This window comes from Gadus macrocephalus, chromosome 3, assembly GCF_031168955.1.
Source record: "Gadus macrocephalus chromosome 3, ASM3116895v1".
Lineage (NCBI taxonomy): Eukaryota > Metazoa > Chordata > Actinopteri > Gadiformes > Gadidae > Gadus > Gadus macrocephalus.
The window spans coordinates 12602725-12624291 of NC_082384.1; the positions used below are offsets into that span (position 1 = coordinate 12602725).

The 21567-nt window shown below is 46.0% G+C and overlaps 1 protein-coding gene across 5 annotated transcripts; it reads right to left on the reverse strand.

The window, feature by feature from the left end:
- Positions 1-81: 81 nt before the first annotated feature.
- Positions 82-20907, reverse strand: LOC132453409 (circadian locomoter output cycles protein kaput-like). 5 transcript variants are annotated; one of them, XM_060046210.1, is made up of 23 exons: positions 20753-20907; positions 19126-19288; positions 18599-18687; positions 18257-18316; positions 17737-17885; positions 16920-17011; positions 16599-16688; positions 16321-16441; positions 15825-15938; positions 14464-14582; positions 13489-13571; positions 13119-13225; positions 11726-11873; positions 10880-10955; positions 9295-9439; positions 8712-8815; positions 8195-8407; positions 7811-7945; positions 7401-7607; positions 6637-6800; positions 5951-6080; positions 5533-5661; positions 82-4862 (listed from the first exon to the last, which is right to left on the reverse strand). In XM_060046210.1, the coding sequence occupies exons 3-23, from the start codon at positions 18613-18615 to the stop codon at positions 4572-4574; spliced, it is 2694 nt and encodes an 897-aa protein (XP_059902193.1). In that variant the 5' UTR covers positions 18616-18687; positions 19126-19288; positions 20753-20907; the 3' UTR covers positions 82-4571. The 5 variants fall into 5 exon arrangements, with proteins under 5 accessions (XP_059902193.1, XP_059902189.1, XP_059902192.1 ...); XM_060046206.1 differs by having other exon boundaries at positions 5533-5664; XM_060046209.1 differs by having other exon boundaries at positions 5533-5664; positions 19031-19288.
- Positions 20908-21567: the final 660 nt, after the last annotated feature.

Here is a 21567-nt window from a genome sequence, read left to right on the forward strand (position 1 = left end):
CTACCGTCTAATTACACACAGCACAATTTATTTAATGTAAATATGATGTACAATGTACGGAAAAAAACAAGACAAATAGAATTGTTTCATGTATAATAATTTGCAGTTGGTTTTATTTTCAAAACGTCCAGTAGGGGGCAGTCTGGGGTTATAACGATAGCAAACATCTTGCTTCAAAATATACATTGTTACATTTTACTTTGGGGTGAATAAAGGAGCACAGTAGATGAGCAAAATATGGAGACTTACATACATACAGTACAGTATAGATAAGCAGATAGCACCATTTCACACTGAATACTGGTGCCGTGTGTAAAGAATACTAGCTGTACAGAACAATTAGGCGCAGGGGCCTTTATCACAGAGGTGGACTCATTATGGACATCTTGGACTCATTATGGACATCTTGCATACAGACCCACAGTTAACCAAACCTGATTCCGTCCTTTGTTATAAACCTCTGTATGAAGGGTCTACAGATGTTCCCGGTGTGAGGGGAGAGTTAGGGCTGGGATTTAACCGTACTTTCTTGGCATGCCGTTCAAAATATCCTAGCTCCCAAATCATTCGACGAAACACACTTTTAATGTTTTCTCAGAGCAGATATTAAAAGAGACTACACAACAGACCAATGTCTTGTCTTTACTGCCACCTAAAGGTTATAAACTACCGTATTTTCCGGACTATACGTCGCTCCCGAGTATTAGTCGCATCAGTCAAAAAATGCTCCATGACGAGGAAAAAAACATATATAGGCCTACGTCGCATCGGTGTATAAGTCGCATTTATTTTTAAACATTTAAACAAGAACGTTTAGTCTGGAGAGACTGAATATAATTGCAATAGCAATATAGGCTATTCGCCAGTCCCGGCTTTTCGCCAGTCCCGGACAAGTTTTTCACTCACCCCAAACTTTCTTTCTGTTGCTCGATTGCCGTTTTCGGCTGCATACTTTATAATCTGCAGTTTAAATTGTGCAGTATAGCTTTTTCTTTTTGGCGGCATTTTATTTTGTGTTCTCTTTTGTTTTGTCTACGGTCTAGTTTATTTATAATTTATTCGGTGGTGCAGTAGGCTTGCAGCGTTCAGTTGTAGGCCTAATGAATGACGGTGCCATCTTGCGGCCAAAGATTATGTACACACAATTTTGGCATATAAATCGCTTCGAAATATAAGTCGCAGGGCAAGCCAAACTACAAAAAAAACGCGACTTATAGTCCGGAAAATACGGTACAATAGTTAAAATGATGCAGGTTCCTCCTGAACAGAACAAAAAAGGCTCATCTTACGTCGCAATGTGTCACAATTACATTATTTTACACTGGATGTTATAAAGACCAATTTCAACATATTTTCTTGAATATATAAAAAACATGAACCATACAAACAAGTTTAAATCGAAAAACAAGACCTAACAAACTTGATTGATTTGGTCGTATCGTACATCTTTTTGACCGCACCATTTCATGGGAAACAGCACCTGTTAATCTGTTTTGTATTTTACAGTGCACCATAGTTCTTTGATTTGGACAGATCATAGACTGTACACTAACCCTAACCTTTAGATGGCGACAAGCAATCCAGTGTGTAGTTACAGAGCCGCAGCACTGGCACGTTTACAACCGTGAAGCCAACCAATTCGATTGACATTTCCCACAAAACCTTTACTTCCCGTCATGACACGCCCTTTCCCCAGAGGCTCTCTTCGTTTCTCTCAGCAAGTGATCACATCCATTCGTCTTTGAGAGCACAAAAAGATACAACTAAACTAATACTACAGCTTTACATTCTTTGGACTTGGTTTCCGTGGCGCCCTGTGGAACAACGTCTCACCAGCGGCCCCTCAGCGGGCTGGAGGGCCCCTCAGCGGGCTGGAGGGCCCCTATAGGACCTGAGCGACCCCGGGGTGGTCCCGCATATTGCTGTCCGGCTCTCGTTGACCCCTCAAAGAAATCCACACTCCCCACTCACAGTTTACATCCTGAAGGATCTCTATTTACTTCGTAGTCTGATGTGATTCGTTTCCGTGTCTTTCACTATTCTATAGGTCACCTGACTCGAAACCAGAAAAAAAAAGAATCAGAAATCAGAAATAAGTGCCTGTATTCTTTGAACCTGTTCGTAGTGATGCTTTGCATTGCTTCGTTCACATCCATTCATCTGATGCCATTGCTAGGAAGCTAAAACTGGTTACAGTGACTCGTATACCCACACATGTGGCTACTCTCTCTCTCTCTCTCACACACACACACACACACACACGCACACAAATACACACACACATTCGGGTGGGGCTATGCCACACCCAGGCTAGTCCGTCCTCCAACACTCTAACCCTAAGAGGAAGTTTCTTGAAAAAATGTGTATCTTTCTTTTTACTGCAACGCAAGAACTGATTGGCTATCGCTTGGGGTTGGGGGGAACCAACTGGCCCCTCAGTTCCCCATTTGAGAAGGAGAAAAATGCTTTCCTTTACATCCCAGTTGAAAAAAAACCAGACAGCCTTTACCTAACCCAGGGCAGGGGCTCGTACAAAGCGACGGCCCCATGTCACACACCTCCAGTTGAAACAATGCCATTAGCTGCAGCCTCAATATAAAGTCGTCTCCTTCAATGGGAATCTTTGGGTCTCCGTCTTCCTTTTCCCCCCAATGAGAACGTCGCCGCGACGACGCGGCGCCATCGGCGTGCCTACTACACCCCTCCCCCCTTCCCCAACGAGTGACGAGAGCAAGTAGACTAAAAGGACACCAAACAACACACAACACCAACGAAAGCTCAAAGACACATTCCCGCCGACCCACGCACACCAAAAATCACTCCCACGTTTTTAGCCCTCCTTCTCCCACCGTTTAACGTCTTCCTGCTCCGATCCAAGGCCCCTCCGTTTTGATATGGCTTACAACTTCTTTGTGAAGGTGAGTCGTCAGGCCCGACCCCACTGGGGGTGGGATCAGTTGCCCTGGCTAGCCCTCCGTCTGCTGTCGACGGAGAGTGGGCGTGTACTGCACGAGGTCCTAGGGGGGTCCTGGGGAGCGACAGGACGGGTCGAGGATGGCTCCAGAAGACCGGGGGTCTTTCCTTTTCCCGCCTCCTCACATAGGGGGCTGGGGGCTGGGGGGGGGGGGGGGGGGGGGGGGGTCGTCCTGTCCTCTCTTGTTCTCCACACTGAGGCAGGAGCTAACCTTTCACCATTCCTGAGAATACAAGTACCATCCACCGAACTCTACCAAAGCTTACTAAGTCAATTATTGTAAGACACCATGGGCTATCTGGCTGGCCCGTGCACACACACACACACACACACACACACACACACACGCACTCACGCACGCACACGCAAGAGCACACCAACAAGCATGCACAAACAGACCTATGTTCCTTGCAAGAACTCTTTTCTCCAAGATACCCTAGCCACACACACACACACACACACAGATACACACACATATGCACAGAGATTACAAAGAACCGGGTCTTGATAGTGATTTACTGTACACAACCACATTAAGTGCTATATAATCCGGGGGGTTTGAAGATATACTGCGTCTTGTATAGGGCTCTCTGACTTTCAAAAAATAATCCCTACTATATATACACACAAACAGACACACACACAAACACACACACACACACACACACACGTTTTATTCTGGGTTATATTCTGATGGAAATATATATATACTTCTTTCAATAGTTTTCCAAAAGAAGAAGAAAATAAAGGTTAATTATGTTGCTATTGGCACTTGGGACCACTGAACACAGTGATCATCCTGCTTCGCATTGCCTTCAGCCGCAGCTCACTACCCGTCCTACGCCCTCTATAGTAACCGTGTAGTTAGGGTGGATTTAGGACACAAAGCGTGTGGAAAGGGCGGCTCGACGCTCATCGGGGGGGAGGGGGGGAGAGAGAGGGGCGTGGCTATGGAGAACACAGCCCCGCCCCCGTCATTGACCACGACACACACTAAAAATAAAATAAAAAGTACAATTAGTTTTTTTCCATAAAAACCGACCGATGTAAGCTTAGGTACACAGTTATTTCGTTCCATGCAATCATATAAAATACTACATTTCTGTTTTTGTTTTTTCCTTGTTAGGCTATATTGTGTATTATTTACAAAGATAAGTCTTCTTTATTATACAGTATTTCTGTACAGGTCCAACCGCGACCCAGCCTTTTAAAAACAGTCTTTCGTTACCATGGTGATGATCCGTTCTCTGTGTGTTCGTCAAGCTTTTCAGAGACCAGGGACCGCACTTGAGCCTCTGCCTCCCAGGGAACGGGGAGGGTGTGGGGGGGGGGGTGGCATGTTCCGTCTCATCCAGCAGGGTTGCCGTGGCAACATGTGTTCCTACTTTTCCTCCTTAACAGTTCATTTATTTTCAGGCTTGGAAAAGAGAGTGAAAAGAAATGACGGCCCTCTAGTGGGGAAAAAAATTGAAGTTTGTTATACTTTGACCACGCCCCCTCCTCCCCTACATATTAGCTTAAGGTAGAGAGACAGAGAGAGCAAGAGAGAGAGAGAGAGAGAGAGAGAAAGAGGGGGGGGGGGGGTTTTCTGGCCTCACTACTGAGGCTGACCGTCAGTCCGGTGTGAGGAGGCCACCTTCTGCTGCTTCTGGGGCTGGACCTTCAGCTGCTGCTGGTGCCTCGGGTGGAGCGCCTGGAGCTGCTGCTGATGCTGCTGCTGTGGTAGCTGCTGCTGCTGCTGCTGCTGCTGTGGTTGTGGTTGTGGTTGTGGTTGCGGTTGTGGTTGCTGTTGCTGCGGGGCCTGGGTGAAGGTGCCCTGCTGCTGCAGAGGGAACGCCGCCTGCAGGATGAGCTGGGTGGACTGGTTGCCGTGGAGAAGACGGGTTCCCTTGGCGACGGAATGGTGACGGAATATGAGATTTGACGTGGGATTATCAAAAGGCCACAGATTATCAATAGAGTTCCACAGTCTGCCCGGCGACATGGAGACGCCGCAAGTGGGAGTGGCCTTCCGAGGACTGATGGACAGATCAGTACACCGGCCTACCCAGTGGACTGTAGCAAGTGGTTGGCTGATCCATCCATTTTACATCTGGGTGGACACTCCCCCATGTGATGTCACCATGTCGCAGGGCAGATTTAGAAGCGGCTTGTAGGCGCTCATCACACTCACACCTGCTGGTAGAATATTGGCCCCAAATGCACACAGCCGGCATCCCCATCATCTTTAAAATGATCATTTGTGTTAAGGACACAATACAGACGAATAGCCATTATAAAGAAAAGCATAACGGCACGCACACACACACACAAATACAGACAAACAGACAGACAAAGACAGACACAGACAGACACACACAAAGACATACAGACAGACAGACAGACAGACAGACAGACAGACAGACAGACAGACAGACAGACAGACAGACAGACAGACAGACAGACAGACAGACACAGACAAACACACACACACACACACAGACATACACAAAAACAACAGAGGGCGTAAAACATACATCAGGATGATTCAGCAGTGTGTGCTGCCCCCTGTGGGTCACCTGGAGGAACTGCTGCTGCTGCTGCTGGCCCTGCTGACTCTGGGTCACCAGGGTGGTCTGGTTTTGGTTGTCCTGCTGGCCTTGGGGGGCCTGTGCGGGCTGAAGCGTGAGGGTCTGCGTCTGTCCGGCCTGCTGAGGGAAGGCAGAACTTACTAGATAAGGAACCAACGTGGACACACGCATATCTACTGTTCGTAGTGGGGGGGAATGGAGAGCGGACCCACTTTCTTCCAATTTCTCCTCGATTTATTACCAAACTCTGAAGAGGGACATTCGATGAAGTGCGAAGAGGCTTTACATCTACGAGCACTACTCCTTAATGCACTGGAACCCAGCCTAGTTTTGACTCGTCGCCGTGCAGAGCAAAGTCTTTATAGTCGTCGTGACGCTATAACTTGTGGGCTGTTCTCGCCCTCACCTGCTGTCCTCCGAAGGGGTTGTAGGCCGTGACCACCTGGCCCATAAACATGGAGGTCGGCACCATGACCGCGCCGCACGCCATGGGCGCCGTCACCAGCTTGGTGAGCAGTTGCTGGCCCGCGGGAAACCTGGACGTAGCACGCAGCGGGGGGAGGAGTCACAACAGGGGGGCGGGGCGAGGATAGGGGGAGGAGCAACACACGTTGTCAACAGGGGATTATTCAAACATCAAGCCATTCGATTTAAGGGGCAGAATCGCCACCGTGCAGCTTAGAGACACAGGAGAGCATACGATTTTACTCCTGTTTCTACATATTTCCGTGTAAAAATAATATCTATTTTGGGTTTACTGCCAGCAGCAGTAAACCCAGCTTACATGCGATAACTGTCTTTTTCCATTGTTTAGTTATTCACTTTCTCAATCTAAGCGTGTATATATATATATATATATATATATATATATATATATATATATATATAAATATATATATACATGCATGAGTGTGTGCGTGTGCTGTGCATTCTTAATTTTCCTATGTGTACTTGTAAGAACACCAACGTTTGATCAGAAACAGATGTCTGCAATGTATCACAGATCATAAAAAATCATAACACCAAAACCCAGACCAGGAAGTCCTAGAGAAGGGCCCCTGGGGGCAGGGTGGGCGCGGGGGGCCGTCCTACCGTATCTGGCGGTCCTGAGTGAAGGTGGTCACGGTGGCGCCCTGCTGGGGGTTGGTCTGGGGCAGGCTGGTGCTGATCTGCAGCAGGTTGGGCTGCCCCGGCTGGGAGATCATCATAGTGTTGTAGAGGGGAGCGGACACGGAGCCCTGTGGCTGGGCCTGGGTCTGGGGGGGGGGGGGGGGCATCGTCATCACTTCAGTGACCTCCCTCCCTGCTGGGCCCATGAAAGAGGCTGAGGAGCCACCTCTCATCTTTCGATATATCGTTACTAATATATGTATTCATATCTTTATATACAAATTACAATACATGTTTTTTCCACATACTCGCGCACATGCAGATGACATATGCACACCTCTATTTTTCGAAGTCTAGGTCAAGTCCAAAGTCGTGAATACAAAGTCATAGTCAAGTCCAGTCTGTTTTCAATATTAGCTGAGCCTTGTGCCTTGAGTCAAATCATGTGACTTGAGTCAAGCCATGTGACTCGAGACCTCCAGCTCTGGTATTCACCCCCAAAAAGGCCCCTCCCCCCAGCCGGGAGCACAATGTGTCATTCTCAGACACTATTTTTAGCTATGGCTTCTTGATTTTGGTGTGGTTTGTCTCACCATGCATATCTCTCCCTGCAGGGGAAACACAAGAACCCCTGAAGGGGACATGAGCAGCGCATGCTAACTCCACACAGTGAGCATGTGTGTAGTAGTGCATCACATTGCTGTGTGTGTGTGTGTGTGTGTGTGTGTGTGTGTGTGTGTGTGTACCTGTGCGAGGGCGTTGGGGTGCTGCTGTAAGGTCTGCTGGGTGTGCTGGGGAGGTGGCTGGAGGGTGATCTGCTGACTCCCTGTGTGCGTGGCGGCGCTCTGCTGGATCTGCTGGATCTGATTGGTCAGCGTGGTGGTCTGCTGCACCGAGCCCACGGGAGGCAGCTGGACGTTCATGGACGCCCCCTGCGGCGGCTGCAGGAACATCTGGGGCCAGGGAGTCAGAGCCTCTCAGCAGGCGGCGTACACACACGCACGCACACTGGTTGAGGTCACTGTTACACGTCACAATAGCCACGCCTGACCACGGGCACAGCCGGCTATGCGCGACACAAACTGCTATTGAGCACGGTGTTTAAACCGTGTGGCCACAGCGGTGGCGGCGGCGACGGCGAGGCAGGGACAGGTACCTGTACAGCCGGGCCCTGGACCCTCTGCAGCTGGTCCTGGATGTGGCGCAGCTCCTCCTGCTGCCTCTGGATGTTGGCCTGGATCAGCCTGGTCCTCTGCTCCAGCTGCTCCTTCAGGTGCTGCATGGCGCTCACCTGGGGAGGGGGGGGGGGGGGGGGGGGGGGGGGGGCGGGACTCCAGCACGTTACATGGTGGCCGGCCCCAGCTACTCGGGGAACAACTCCTTGATGATAACATCGGGGCTGTCGGCTGGGATCGGATGTTCTCAGTTGAACATTTTCAAAAGCGAGCGAACCGAGGCTGGTTTCTGGCAATTGCCTAGCCTTGCTTTAAAGGTTGTGTAATACACACACATGTAATCAAGATCACACATCATGTCCCACCTGCACCGTCTGGAGTGGCTGGGGTTGTTGTTGTTGCTGTTGTTGTTGCTGCAGTTGCTGTTGTTGTTGCTGCTGCTGTAGTTGTTGTGTTTGCTGTTGTTGTTGTTGCTGCTGCTGTTGCTGTTGTTGTTGTTGTTGTTGTTGCTGCTGTTGTTGTTGTTGATTGATCATGGCTGGAGTGACACTCTGACTCGTGGTCTGAGAGCTCATGGACTACAAACAGAAACAACAACAAAAGCTGTTAGAAACCGCTCCCGGGCCTTTTGGGGAGCCCATTACCAACCATTACATTGTTTATATTTTTGTGGAAATTATTTATATTACAGGTGAATAAACAACATCCAACCAAGTGAAATACATGTGTCAAATAATCGCTCTGATCACAAATATCGACATATTAATAATAACGATAGGATCATGATCATTAGAATGGGTGTCCCCTTGATGGAGTCCTATCCTCTGGCTCATAGGGAGCCACATGGGGAGGTGTCGGCGGCGGCGCCCGGCCGGCTGTCACCTGGCTGCTGATGGAGGACCGCCGCTGCGACGCCACCTCCATGGTGGAGGCCAGCGACTGGCGGGGGGGCGTGGCCGTGTCCATGTGCAGCTTGGAGGCCGTGGCTGCGGAGACGGGGGAGACACCGAGACGCACTCATGAGAGCCCGCCCTCACACACACACCGAGTCACCGTCCTGTAGTACGGCCTCTCGTCTGGGCGTCAGTTGACCCTCTCTCCTATACGAGAGGCCTGGGTCGTCTGTGTGTTGGAGGCCCTGGCTGTTACATGTGTGTCACTGTGGGTGAGATAGAGACAGGGAGAGGGTGGTAGTGCGTGTGTGTGTGTATGTGTGTGTTTGTGTGTGACTTTATATTGCGTGGGTACGTGTGTGTTTGGTAGTACATGTGTGTGTGTGTGTGTTATGTCGTATTGTGTGTGTGGGTGGTATAGAAGTAGAGTGGGATATTGCATGTTTGTGTGTGTGTGTGTGTGTGTGTGTGTGTGTGTGTGTGTGTGTGTGTGTGTGTGTGTGTGTGTGTGTGTGTGTGTGTGTGTGTGTGTGTGTGTGTGTGTGTGTGTGTGTGTGTGTGTGCGTATTTACAAGTGCATGTGTTGTCGGAGATGTGGGAGGAGGACTTCTGCGAGCTGCGGGAGGACTCAGAGTGCGTCTGGCTTGGCTCAAAGCGCTCCAGCGCCTCCTTCAGGCTGGAAGTATTCAGCTGGGACTCAGACTCAGAGTCCTGGCTCTGAACAGACACACACACACACACACACACACACACCGACACACACACACACACACACACACACACACACACACACACACACACACACACACACACACACACACACACACACACATACATACACATACACACACACACACACACACACACACACACAGACATACACATACACACACACACACACACACACACACACACACACACACACACACACACACACACACATACATACACATACACACACACACACACACACACACACACACACACACACACACACACACACACACCGACACACACACACACACACACACACACACACACACACACACACACACACATACATACACATACACACACACACACACACACACACACACACACACACACACACACACACAGACATACACATACACACACACACTCACACATATAGATACAGACATACACAGACACACACAAATGCACAGACCGACAGACACACAAACACACACACACAAAGGGAATTTAGCAACAGAGTAGATCTCTGAAAGGGATATATACATATAGTATATATATTTAGTGTACAACTAGACTAATATTACCAAGTTTCAGAATATATTAGTTAAATAATAAGTAGTAAAGTTTCAATTGACAATAACCTTAAACGGCTTAACGCACGTATTACTACAAACGGATGGAGCGATGCTGGGACATGACAGTACGTATGATCACATGTTCAGTTCTAATGGTCACATATGTTCAGCTCTGTTGACTGATAGGTCATTAGGTGGAGCTAAAATCGTGAGGTCACCACTGCGCACATTGGAAGCACTATGGATGTACATCATCGTTAGCGTCCAGGACGGTGGAAACTCTCAGTCGATGCCAATACGTTCTTTCCCAGACTTCCTGATCGATGTCTGGGTGACGCCGCGATGCTGCTGATTGGCTCAGAGAACATGTTTTATCAGAACTCCCCTCCCATGAGCAGCTGACGACCTTCGTCTGCTTTCGAGGCTGTTGATATTAAATAATCTCCCTAATATCAAGGAGGAGACAGTGTCTAGACGGTGTGTTGCAAACATAGCTTGCTGTCTTCAACTGGCTCCCTCCACTGTTTTATGGTTGTCTTTGTCACAATCCATAAGACACACAACGAACGCTCATAAACTTTCTGACTGGTTTTCCTTGTCATCTTGCCATCTTGTCCCAATGCCAGGCTTACACAGAGCATGAGGGTATAGCCCCAACTCAGTCAGGTATTTATATTGATTCTATTTTGGGTGAGACAACATGAAAAGACACTTTGGATTAATCTAATGAGGCAACAAATGACCCCACGTGATCCCAAATCAACTCTGTCCAGGAAACCCTCTGGATCCGTCCAGGGTTTCTACATCAAGTGCAGGACTGCTCGTATTGAGAGGTGTGGGTGGGGGAGAGGACGCAGTGGGTCACCTTGTCAGCAGTGACCTCTGGAGCAGACTCCTCGATCCCCAGCTCCCTGCGCTGCTCGGCCCGCACCTCAGCATAGCTGGAGACACACACACACACACACACACACACAGATGGATGGACAGACACACACACAGACACATGGATGGATGGACAGACAGACACACACACACACACACACACAATCATGGACAGACAGATGGACAGACAGACACACAGACGGATTGACACACACACACACACACACACACACACACACACACACACACACACACACACACACACACACACACACACACACACACACACACACACACACACACAGATGGATGGACAGACACACACACAGACACATGGATGGATGGACAGACACACACACACACACACACACAATCATGGACAGACAGATGGACAGACAGACACACAGACGGATTGACAGACAGACACACAAACACAGGTACAGACACACAGACAAACACACACACGGACACACAGATGGACAGACACACGGAAGGACACACAAACAAACAGAAGACCAAATGAGATGCAGGGTTCATGGGACATTTGAAGTCCTCGCATCAGTCGTCTAGAAAAGCCAGCTAGCAAGATTATGGATTAAAAAATAAAAGGGACACAACGGGATAGAGGAATCAATTAGTTAAATTACTTAATCAATCGAGTCAAACGAGGGTGACCTTTTCGTAAAATAATCGGACTGTACCGATCAACATTGTTGTTTCTTATGGATATTGCAATATTGTCACAGTCACAGTGGATTTTTATTCATTGTAGAAACGGGTGTTTCCATGAAGATAAGAAAAGAAAATAGACACATTTGAGTGTCTTTACCTGACAACCGTATGTGTGCAGACTATAAACTCTGGCCTGGAGTTCCACTGGTGGTAGGTGATGTAGCAGTGGGTCTGGAGCCAGATCCACTGCTGACCTTTGGTCAGGAAGCGGTAGTAGCACGACTTCCCTTTACCGTACTGCATCACTGCAGAGGGGCCAGGCAGTCAGGGAGAAGGACGTAGGAAGGTTCACAGAGAGGGCGACTTGAAACAGTCGTGGGGGAATGTACCCTTATGAGCATGCTCGGTCCACACGAGAATTCATTCATTGAAATATTGTCAATAATTCAAAGTACTTTAGTCCATCACTCATGTATTTATACAACCTACATAAAAAGTAATTCAATGGAAAATAAAGATCATTCCTGACTGACGAAAGTGTTTATAAAACACCAGAACCTTTCGCAGAATCAAAAATAATTCCTAGCATAGATGAATTGCTCCAATTACAGACTGCAAAAGCATTAAGAATCTACAAGCAGGTATTCCATTTTAAAGGAAAGATATTATGAACCAATGAAAGTTTTTGAGTTTTTGAAAAACATGGAAGCAAGCAATCTAATTCCATTTTCAAAAGCTTATGAACCAACCATGGCTTTTAAACCATTACTTAAATGACACCGTCCCAGTACCTTGGCTCCAACAGTGCTACAGTACCCTAATGGGAATTGCAGGCTCTTTGGTTAAAGTGCTTATTAACTGCCACTATACGCATGCTGTTTACAGCTGGTCGGTATTAGCCTCATTGCTTGGTAGTCCCTTCAGTTCTCAGAATCTCATTAGTAGTGGACTAAAGGCACTTATTTCTCGAGTAAAACAAACATAAATGCGCTCCTCTGATCCGCCTCACTTGTTGACAATTTGTCAGACTTTATGTGCAGCTGCCTTTACAAATGTAGGAAAAGGCGAAGTATGGCTTGTTTCCCTCTTCAATCCATGTGGATTGACATAAATAAAATCTCTTTGGGGAGAGGCAGATTTTGCAGGCCAAGAAATGAAGCTTCCTACAACAAACAGCAAACCGCCCATCACTGCTAAGGCATGAATATAACTCAAGGTTTGGTTGGCGTGCCACCTGAGGCAAGATAGCGCGCAGACACTCGAGTGGAGCCGGGGTAAGAAGAGGCTTTCTGAGCGTCACCATGAGTCAGTCAGAGCAGAAGGTGTAGTATTAACGGCACGGCAGGTGTGCACGGAGAAGGACTGCAGTGAGCTAGCGCAACAGTCCAACGCTGCGCTATCAGACTGGGCCATCGGTGATGTCTAAAGCAGCCACCCACAGCGCAAAAAATAATTTGGCTTCTCAAGGCCGATACAGAGCGGGCTGATACCGGAGCACATTTGTTAATGAATACAAGGCCATTGTAAGGCGGTGTGTACGCCACACTCACAGTGCTCGTGGCATTTCGCCAGTATCTCCAGGTCGTCCACGTGATAATAGTCATACCCCGATGTTCCCAAAACCTCGAAAGGCAGGTAGCCTATGATTGGTGGAGCCCTGGCGAGGAGAAATCACATGATCAACATCAACTGATGGACCCATAACTAAGAGTGTACTCTTGGTTAATTCGTCATGACACATTTGAGATTAGTTTTGTTCTTCTATTTATATTTAACAAAACACAAAAAAGAATACATATCTTAAAGACAAAGCAAACACACGTGTTGTCACTATTTTGTGTGCTATTGTGTTACGATTTGACATTGTATATTTGTATGTATTGCATGAGACAGAATCAATGGGGGTTGAGTGGAGTTTACCTGTGGTCCAAGAAAAGGAACTTCCACTCTAGACTGTGCCTGGATGTGAACTCTTCATTAGGCTCCTCCACCGTGCACATCTCCTACGAGAACACAGAGAACCATGAGGAACCAGCAGAACACATAGACCATGAGGAACCAGCAGAACGTAGAGACACTTGAGGAAACGGCCGAACACAGAGAAGCATGAGGAACCAGCAGAACAGCAGAACAGAACTACGGATGCATCATCCACTCAGTGTGAGGAGACTACATATTACATTGTTGAACCTTTGGGTCATTGGGCAAAGAGAAACAATAAGCTATGATAGTTTCACCTTGGGGAGAGCCTGAGATTAGCACCCTAACAGCAAGTATCCAATCTCCCAACAACTGTAAAGCATTGTGTTTATGTCTGTGTCAGTCCCTCCAGAAATGTTGGCGTTTTTTTGTGATTGTTGCGGCCAATAATCCTTGATTATGCTGCACGTTTTCTTAAAAAATTCTATGAAATATATACGGTATATTTATTCAATGTTATGTGATGAAATTGCGGGAACTCTAAAAAATGGCGGGAACTGCATGAAAAATGCAGCTTTTTCATGAAGTACACGTCGCGTAATTACGTCACTTCATAAAGTTCCCATGGCAACAGGGGGAAATGGCTGCTCTTGTGTGAGGTAGCACAACATTTTTCTGCTAAGATATATGTGACTTTTTGCAACGAAAATGCGGAGATTATGAAATCATGCAAGCCCCGCACGAAAATCTGCAATTTATGCGGTGAAAGTGCGGCATATTTGGAAAAAATGCGGCCCCCGCATGAATATGCGGACTTATGATGATTATTCGTTGAATTATGCGATCGCATAATCGCGTTTTTCTGGAGGGACTGCTGTGTGTGACTGTGTGTTTTTGGGGGCTGTGTGCTTGCATGCTCTGGTGCGTGTGTGCATGTGTGTGCTTGGGTCTGTGTGCTTGCGTGCATGTGTGTACCTTAATAAACTGAGGCTTAGCCAGTCGCACGGTGGCTACGAAGCAGACCTGGTCATCAAAGGCAGGCTGTAGCGATCTCTGCAGCACCCCCGCCAGACCGTTTCTTGTCATGTTGGGCACTGCACAACAAACGGGGGACTCTTATAGGGGCTTGGCACATCTCAGATTGATAACACCCCATCCCTCGCTGCTTCGGAGAAGAGGATCCAAAAACGTTGACACAGATCGCTCGACTTTTTGTATTTTTGTCTTGAATGTGTTATGTATGGAACGCCGGTCATTATCGGGAAAATAAGCTTATTTTCGATAATGACCGGCGACATCCGATACATTATCCCGCTTATTCCACGGCTACTTGCCAAAACAAAAACTTAGCTTCACACGGTGTGTCTTTTTACTATTTATTTGTTATCCGCGTTTGTAGTATTGATCAGCAGAGAAATAGTCCGCCAAAGACGTTGACGTCGCTTAGCAACCGAGTAAGCTGGGGTTGATAAGTTACCGGACTACTTGCGGAGTGCTACAAAAGACGGCAGAAAATCCACTTCCTTGACAGCGGTCAATATATGCTTAGCAACGGTGAATTATCAAAAAATAAGCAAGCAATTAGCAATTAATATGGTGTTGGCTTCATGTTTTTAGTTTTTTTTATAAACATGGTAATATCTTATTTAATCGTCAAAATAGCAATTTATGCCTTTGTATCACTGTTATTCAAATTTGGCCACTATTGAGACAAAACCGGAGTAAAGTCCTATGTTATTGCCCCTCTCTGACAACACCTTGGTGAGCGTTGCACTGTGCTCCGAGTGCAGCGTCACCAGGAAAGGACACCAGCGGCGAGGTGTGTGTGGATGTGTGAAGCTCTGTCTGGGCAGCGCTTCTGTGTTGATGGCCGCGTCTGAGACAAGGTAAGCTTCAATGGTCACTTATAGGTTAACACGACGGTGTGTGTGTGTGTGTGTGTGTGTGTGTGTGTGTGTGTGTGTGTGTGTGTGTGTGTGTGTGTGTGTGTGTGTGTATGTGCCGATATGTGGAGCTCAATCTGGGCAGCACTTCATGGATGTTGATGCACATGTCTGAGAGAGGTTTAAGCTTCTCTGATGACACTTACAGTAAAACGCCAGGGTGTTTAAGCTCATTGCATATAACACCGCTAGTTATAACATACACAACGATGGTACTCAATTAAAACAAGTATCACAATGTTTGTGTGGGTCGTAACTATGGGAATTAAGAGCCCCCTCCTTCCTAAATCACTCAGCCCAAAACAATTGTTTTTCTTTAAATGTCATCGATTCCGAATTCAAGCTGAAACAGGGGGTTAATTTACACTTTAAAATGCAATCACGTAAGTTTACCATTGTTTAGGGATTTGAAGTTTCCGATGAACTTGACGTTTTCGTAGACAGGGGGCTCCTTCGGGTCAATGGCTCCTCGCAGCATGTGACAACAGAACTCCAGCTGGTTCTTAGCTGGGGAGAACACAAAGCCGAAAAACTACACTCATAAATACATACATGATAAGTGTTATCAGCAGTGCCTTTAAAACAGCCTACTTTAAAACTTCAAAAGCAATTAATACATTTATGAAGGATAAACAGGTTTTAAAAATAATAATAGTCTGACTCGGACCAGGAAAAGAGCCAACAAGAGCAGTTATGTTAGTAATGTTGTGTTTCATTCATAACCCGAGGGAAGTTATTTTAAATCCTGGGTTTCAGGATTCCAACCCAAAGCCTTCGGCATTGAGGTTATACAGGATCTACAGCTTTCCTCCAATCCCTGGCGCCTCCACTCCACCATGCAAGCGCGTGACTAAAGGAGCTCCCTGGTGTAGTGTAGTGAGCTACTGACTCTTGAGGTAATCGGAGCCATGGCTCTCAGGATCCGCGGCGTGCGTCGACAGAGCTTTGTAGACATCAGAGTGCTCTCCAAGCGGCAGGAAGTTTAACAGGTTCTGGTCCATCAGGTCCGCCTGCCGGACATCACGCGCATAACCACACACACACACACACACACACACAAACACACACAAACACATACACTCAAATTGTAGCCCGGATGCGTGGTAAACAAACCACAAGGTCACAAGACTTGAACAAACATTGTTTGAGCGGCTATTTGAGACCGACCGGTAGGTGCTCCAGCAGTGAGGTCACGCTCTCTGAGACGTAGATGATGTTTCCATCAGTCATTATTGCTATGAAGAAGCCGTCCAGTGCCTGGTAAACAAAACAGGAGCCGTTTTTAAATCGATACAGCACCAAGGAGAAACACAAATAGCGACGATATTTAAACAACCTGTTTTAAAATTACAATTAGACAATTGTTTTTTTTTTCCTTCATTTCATTAACTAATTACATTGTAATCCAATGATGAGATGGCTAGGAGTGAATTACAGCAATAAGGATGTGAACATAAACAGAGAATAAGCAGTCATTTCATGTCTGACCTCCAGCATGAGTTGGGTGAATTCCTCGTTGCTAAGAAACGCAGGCTTCCAGTCCTGTCTGATCTCACTGGACTCCGACTGGGCTGTGATCTCTGATGGAAAACAGCAGGTGCTGATTAGTTTAAGGTATTTCCACTGGGGCAGCATGATATGGGAGAATGTATTAACCTAATCACAATATATGCCTTTTGCTCAATATCCAAATGTAAAATGTTGTATAGAGCTGTACTATATTATACAATATTGGCATGTATGTGGTACAATCACAACATTAAAATAATAACTCGAAGTACTTATACATAACCTGTGTATAACTAAATGAATGCATTCATTTTGTCTAAATATAATGTAAAAGAGAGACGATAAACACCAATAAGCAATTATAATTTATCTTCTGTAATTTAATACCTTGAATTCCTGCCTTGAAAAATGTCCAATAGATATTCAGCAATATCTTTTATAATCCAATATGAGAGACTTTATGAACCAAAACAACCAGCAGGGTTTAATTATTTTGTAATTACAAAACTCCTTAAAACACCATGTAGACCAAGTCGTTTAAACAAGAGCTTAAGAAAATAATACATGGGCCATGCTATTAAAACAGCCATGGTGCTTAAACTGTAAACCCTCCATAAAAAGGTCCATAAAACCGAATCAAAGCCACGACCATAGCTGCGTTGACCAGACATCCACAAACAAGCGACCCATTGGCTCATCGAGCAGTAGACAGCGAGCCGATGAACCAGCTCAGAGACGGCATCTCAACTGGAAACAATAAATGACACGAGGGGGAGGGACGAAGGCAGGTACCTACCCTTGTGTTTACAAAGGAAGTCGATGCTTTTCTGCAGGATGGTGGACTTGTCCATCTTCCTGGTGTTGCCAGGCAGCATGGTGCCGAGTTCCTTGATGAGGACATTGAACTGATCTCTCCGCTTCTTCTCCGACTTGTTCCGGGACACACTGCAACGTGAAACACAACCACGTGATGAGGAGGACCCCAGGCTAGTTGCAGGGGACGTGGGTTGCTATGTCGACTAGGGTTCATGTAAAACGCACGGGCAAGAAGAATACTCAACAAGAACTGTGCTAAACAATTCATTGATTCATTCAGTTTGTATTGAATGAATTAGGCAAAATGCCTGACTAATTTTAATCAATTTTCTTCAAATTATCATATAAAAATAACAAAACATCAAAACCTTCAATTATGAATATTATTGAATTAAGGATGAGAACTAGATGACTTTGCTTGGTTAACATACCGCAAGCATGAAGCTAGGGAGGGAGCTTGTGTCTGCAGGCTCGAACAAGAAAGGACATGACCCCCTTACCGTTTTGCTTTGTCCTTCTCATCTTCTTCCATCAACCCATCAAAGATGCTACAATCATCCCTAAAGGGGGGAGACACAAACAGACAGGTGCTGAGTATCTACTTCCTTAACTGAGGCTCTTCCAGGAGCATAGGAACACATCTAAGTGTAATTACATTACCAGAAGATTGGTAAGCAGACATGCATCGTTAATAACAGCCAAAGGTGGCACATGGCTACAAAAGGCTATTCCTACATGCTAAAGGCTTGAGGATGAATTTGGGTCGAAACCATCGAAATAAAGAAATAAAAATGAAGCAGTGAAGGAACGGTGGTGCGCTGGCTGCAGGTGGCGGAGCATACCCGATGCTAGATGTCATGGTGGCAGTTATTCAGGGTTGACGCGGCAGTGATTGGCTCTTTAGTCGTGAGGTAGGCATTTGGAAGAGCACCTGGGGGGAAGCAGACACACTGTCAGACTTTTGATTATGTGGCCCCTGTTTGTAGTGGTAGCATTTTATTTTCTTTGAGTGTCACATTTTGGTGGAGGACTACGATATGGGTCAATAAAACCAAATGTGTATAGAGATGTACAATTGTAAAATAAAACATATTCTACAGAGGATAATGTAAAGTATCCTCCTAATGTATTTTAAATTCTATAGAACGTAGAAGTCTGAAAAGTATAATAGGTTACATTCTGAACATATGAACTAACAATTGGAACATGTCAAATTGTACTTCCTTCCCAAAACAATATAAATAAATATAAAAAATATTCATAGTATAACCTACAAAAAATGTGAAGCGCAGTTGAACCGAATGGTGACAGTGTGATGCTCCAACACAATTATCCCTTAGAGCCAGTAGTGCATTCAGATGATTCTCACCCCCACTGCAGTCTGTGAGAAGGGCCAGTTACAGAGGTACTTTTCTTGATGGTGAAAGAACAGTGGTCAAAGCAGACTCTTTCATCCAGGATGACTCTAAAGTCATTGGGGGTGTGACATGGTGCCGGCCCCTGGGCAGGACATGACTGCCCGGCAAATCTGACTGAAGAAAAAGAGTAGGGGCCCACACAGGGTAAATGGGTCAGAAACTGTAGGATGCCTTACAATGAGAATTACAAGTTATAAAACAACATCAAAATGAGCACTTTAGAACCACACAAATAATCGTAAACAGTTAAATGTAGAGTTGACTTAATGGAAAAGTAAAAAAAAATAAAAGGTTGTAAAAGTCAATGACTCTACCCAGAAGGGACTTAATTGATAAAAATGTATTCAAATCAATTGGTAAAGGCCAGTAGGTTGATTAGAAGCCAGAAATGATTCACTCAACATTATTTAATACTTGAAAACACCTTTGACCCACTTTTTTTCCATTGACCTACATATTGGGGTTTTTGTAAAGACATGATGTGTCAGCTCGGTAGGACTCCCTGGGTCAGTTGGCATCTTTTCAATTGTAGAGACGTCTCTTTAACTTACAAGTGTGTATCCTGACAACAGTGTCACACCTTTGAAACACAATATATGAACTCAGTGACACACACGTCAGAGCTCAGCGCGTTGTGTTCACTAGCATTACCTGACAACGTCTGTGATTGTGTAATAACATATATCATGATCAAATGCCATTTGGATAATCTAGGGCGTCATTTAGTTATTTATATCGTGTGCCCTGTCAATGAACCAGATTAACTCAAATCGGCTCTGATTGTTGTGCGATTATTGGTGGGTTTGTACTATCGCGTTGTAGAGCGACAGTATCCACGCACATCCAAAACACACACAGATACGCACAGGAGGACAGTGTGGCCAGTTTGATCCACAGGTGTTCGTTATACAACCAAACAGCACGGACCGTGACGCTAGCTAGCGAGCTAACTAAGCCCGAACCGAAACGGTCCAGGTAACAGTTAACTCACATGTATAAATAAACGACTGGCTCCGTTCCCACTCCACGGGAGGCATACATATGATTTACGACGTAATGGTTAACCTATTACTGACAAAACGTGAGGATATGATTCACTATCCGCAAGCTGGCCGGGAGCCTCTCAAGCTGTCACGCAAGCCGCTGACATTGGCCGCAAATAATCTCTCAAATGTAACGCTGGCCAGCGGTCCCCTCGAGAAAACGTGACAAAACATCCTGCCACAGACGGATCATAGCGAACACCGCACGAACAATCCATGTTTCTCGCCGTCAAATGTCGAAAAGAAGCGATAGTCACAACATTTTTCGCGGCAGATGTACACACACCGCCGCACACACACATACACACAGGCAGGTATTCACACGCTCGGCCGCCCGTGCGCAGGGACTCTCTGAATGTGGGTCACTGGGCCCTGCTCTCCTCCAGCGTGCGGAAACAGTCCCGAAGCCTCCTCTGCAGTCCGATCGCTTCCGCACGCTAAAAAAACTATTTACTTGCCATAACCGCGCTGCCATTTCAACATAAGAACACGTCGTTGACATTGGGTGTATTTTAAAGCTCTTACAAGCTCTTACCTTCCCGGATAATCGATTGCAGGCTCCGTGTTTTGCTTATTTAAACGTTGCATCGGGGGGCAGGACTTCGGGTTGGGAAGAAAAACAAGAGGCCTACTTCATATTACGATGTACAGTCATGCGCAATAGCGACAGTAGGGCGCACTATTTTGCAAGTACAGTAGTAGCTTTATTATCTTAATAAATCAAAATATCACTTTGGCATTTGCGGCTCCGCGCTGATTTCAATTGTCAATACGTTTTTCACATTCTGGCATTTTGACAAAAAATGTTTGACCGCAAACAACCATTTACAAAACGTAATACTCGTGTTCCAAACCGTTGACTCGGTATACTTTAATATGTATATATATATATATTATGGTAGAAATGTGTTGAAGTATTTATAATACACACATAATTCACGTAGAAATAAACGTTCATGATTCATTTTACCCTGCATATACAGAGGATCAAGCCGTACATTATATTGTTTCCTTCCTAGAAATCAAAAACGTTACGTTATAGATCGTCTAAACCGATGCTGCATTCATTTATACCCTCTGACGATTAAGATTCCCAAGCTTGCATTTGACTGTCAGTTTCAGATTGTCACGTTCAGCCAGTCCCAGGGTTGCCTATGCAAGAGGGTTTCCCTCTTTAATCATCGTCCAATCAAAGCGGCTACAGCCTGTGACGTTTTTGCCTTAACGTGTCGAGGTCCCCCTTGGATAATATTACCTCTGTAGTGTTAAACCTGCGCCATTTTCTCCTCACGACATCATCTGTTTTTTTCTTTTTCCCTTTTTGTGATGAATGGACGTTTGTTTAGATTT

What these genes read in the sequence shown, in the direction of transcription:
- LOC132453409 (XM_060046206.1), bottom strand. An exon ending in CACTGCTGGAGCACCTACCG is followed by an intron (nt 16,442 to 16,598) that starts GTCGGTCTCAAA and finishes GATGTCCGGCAG; the next exon opens with GCGGACCTGATGGACCAGAA. An exon ending in CTCCGACAACACATGCACTT is followed by an intron (nt 8,816 to 9,294) that starts GTAAATACGCAC and finishes CCGTCTCCGCAG; the next exon opens with CCACGGCCTCCAAGCTGCAC.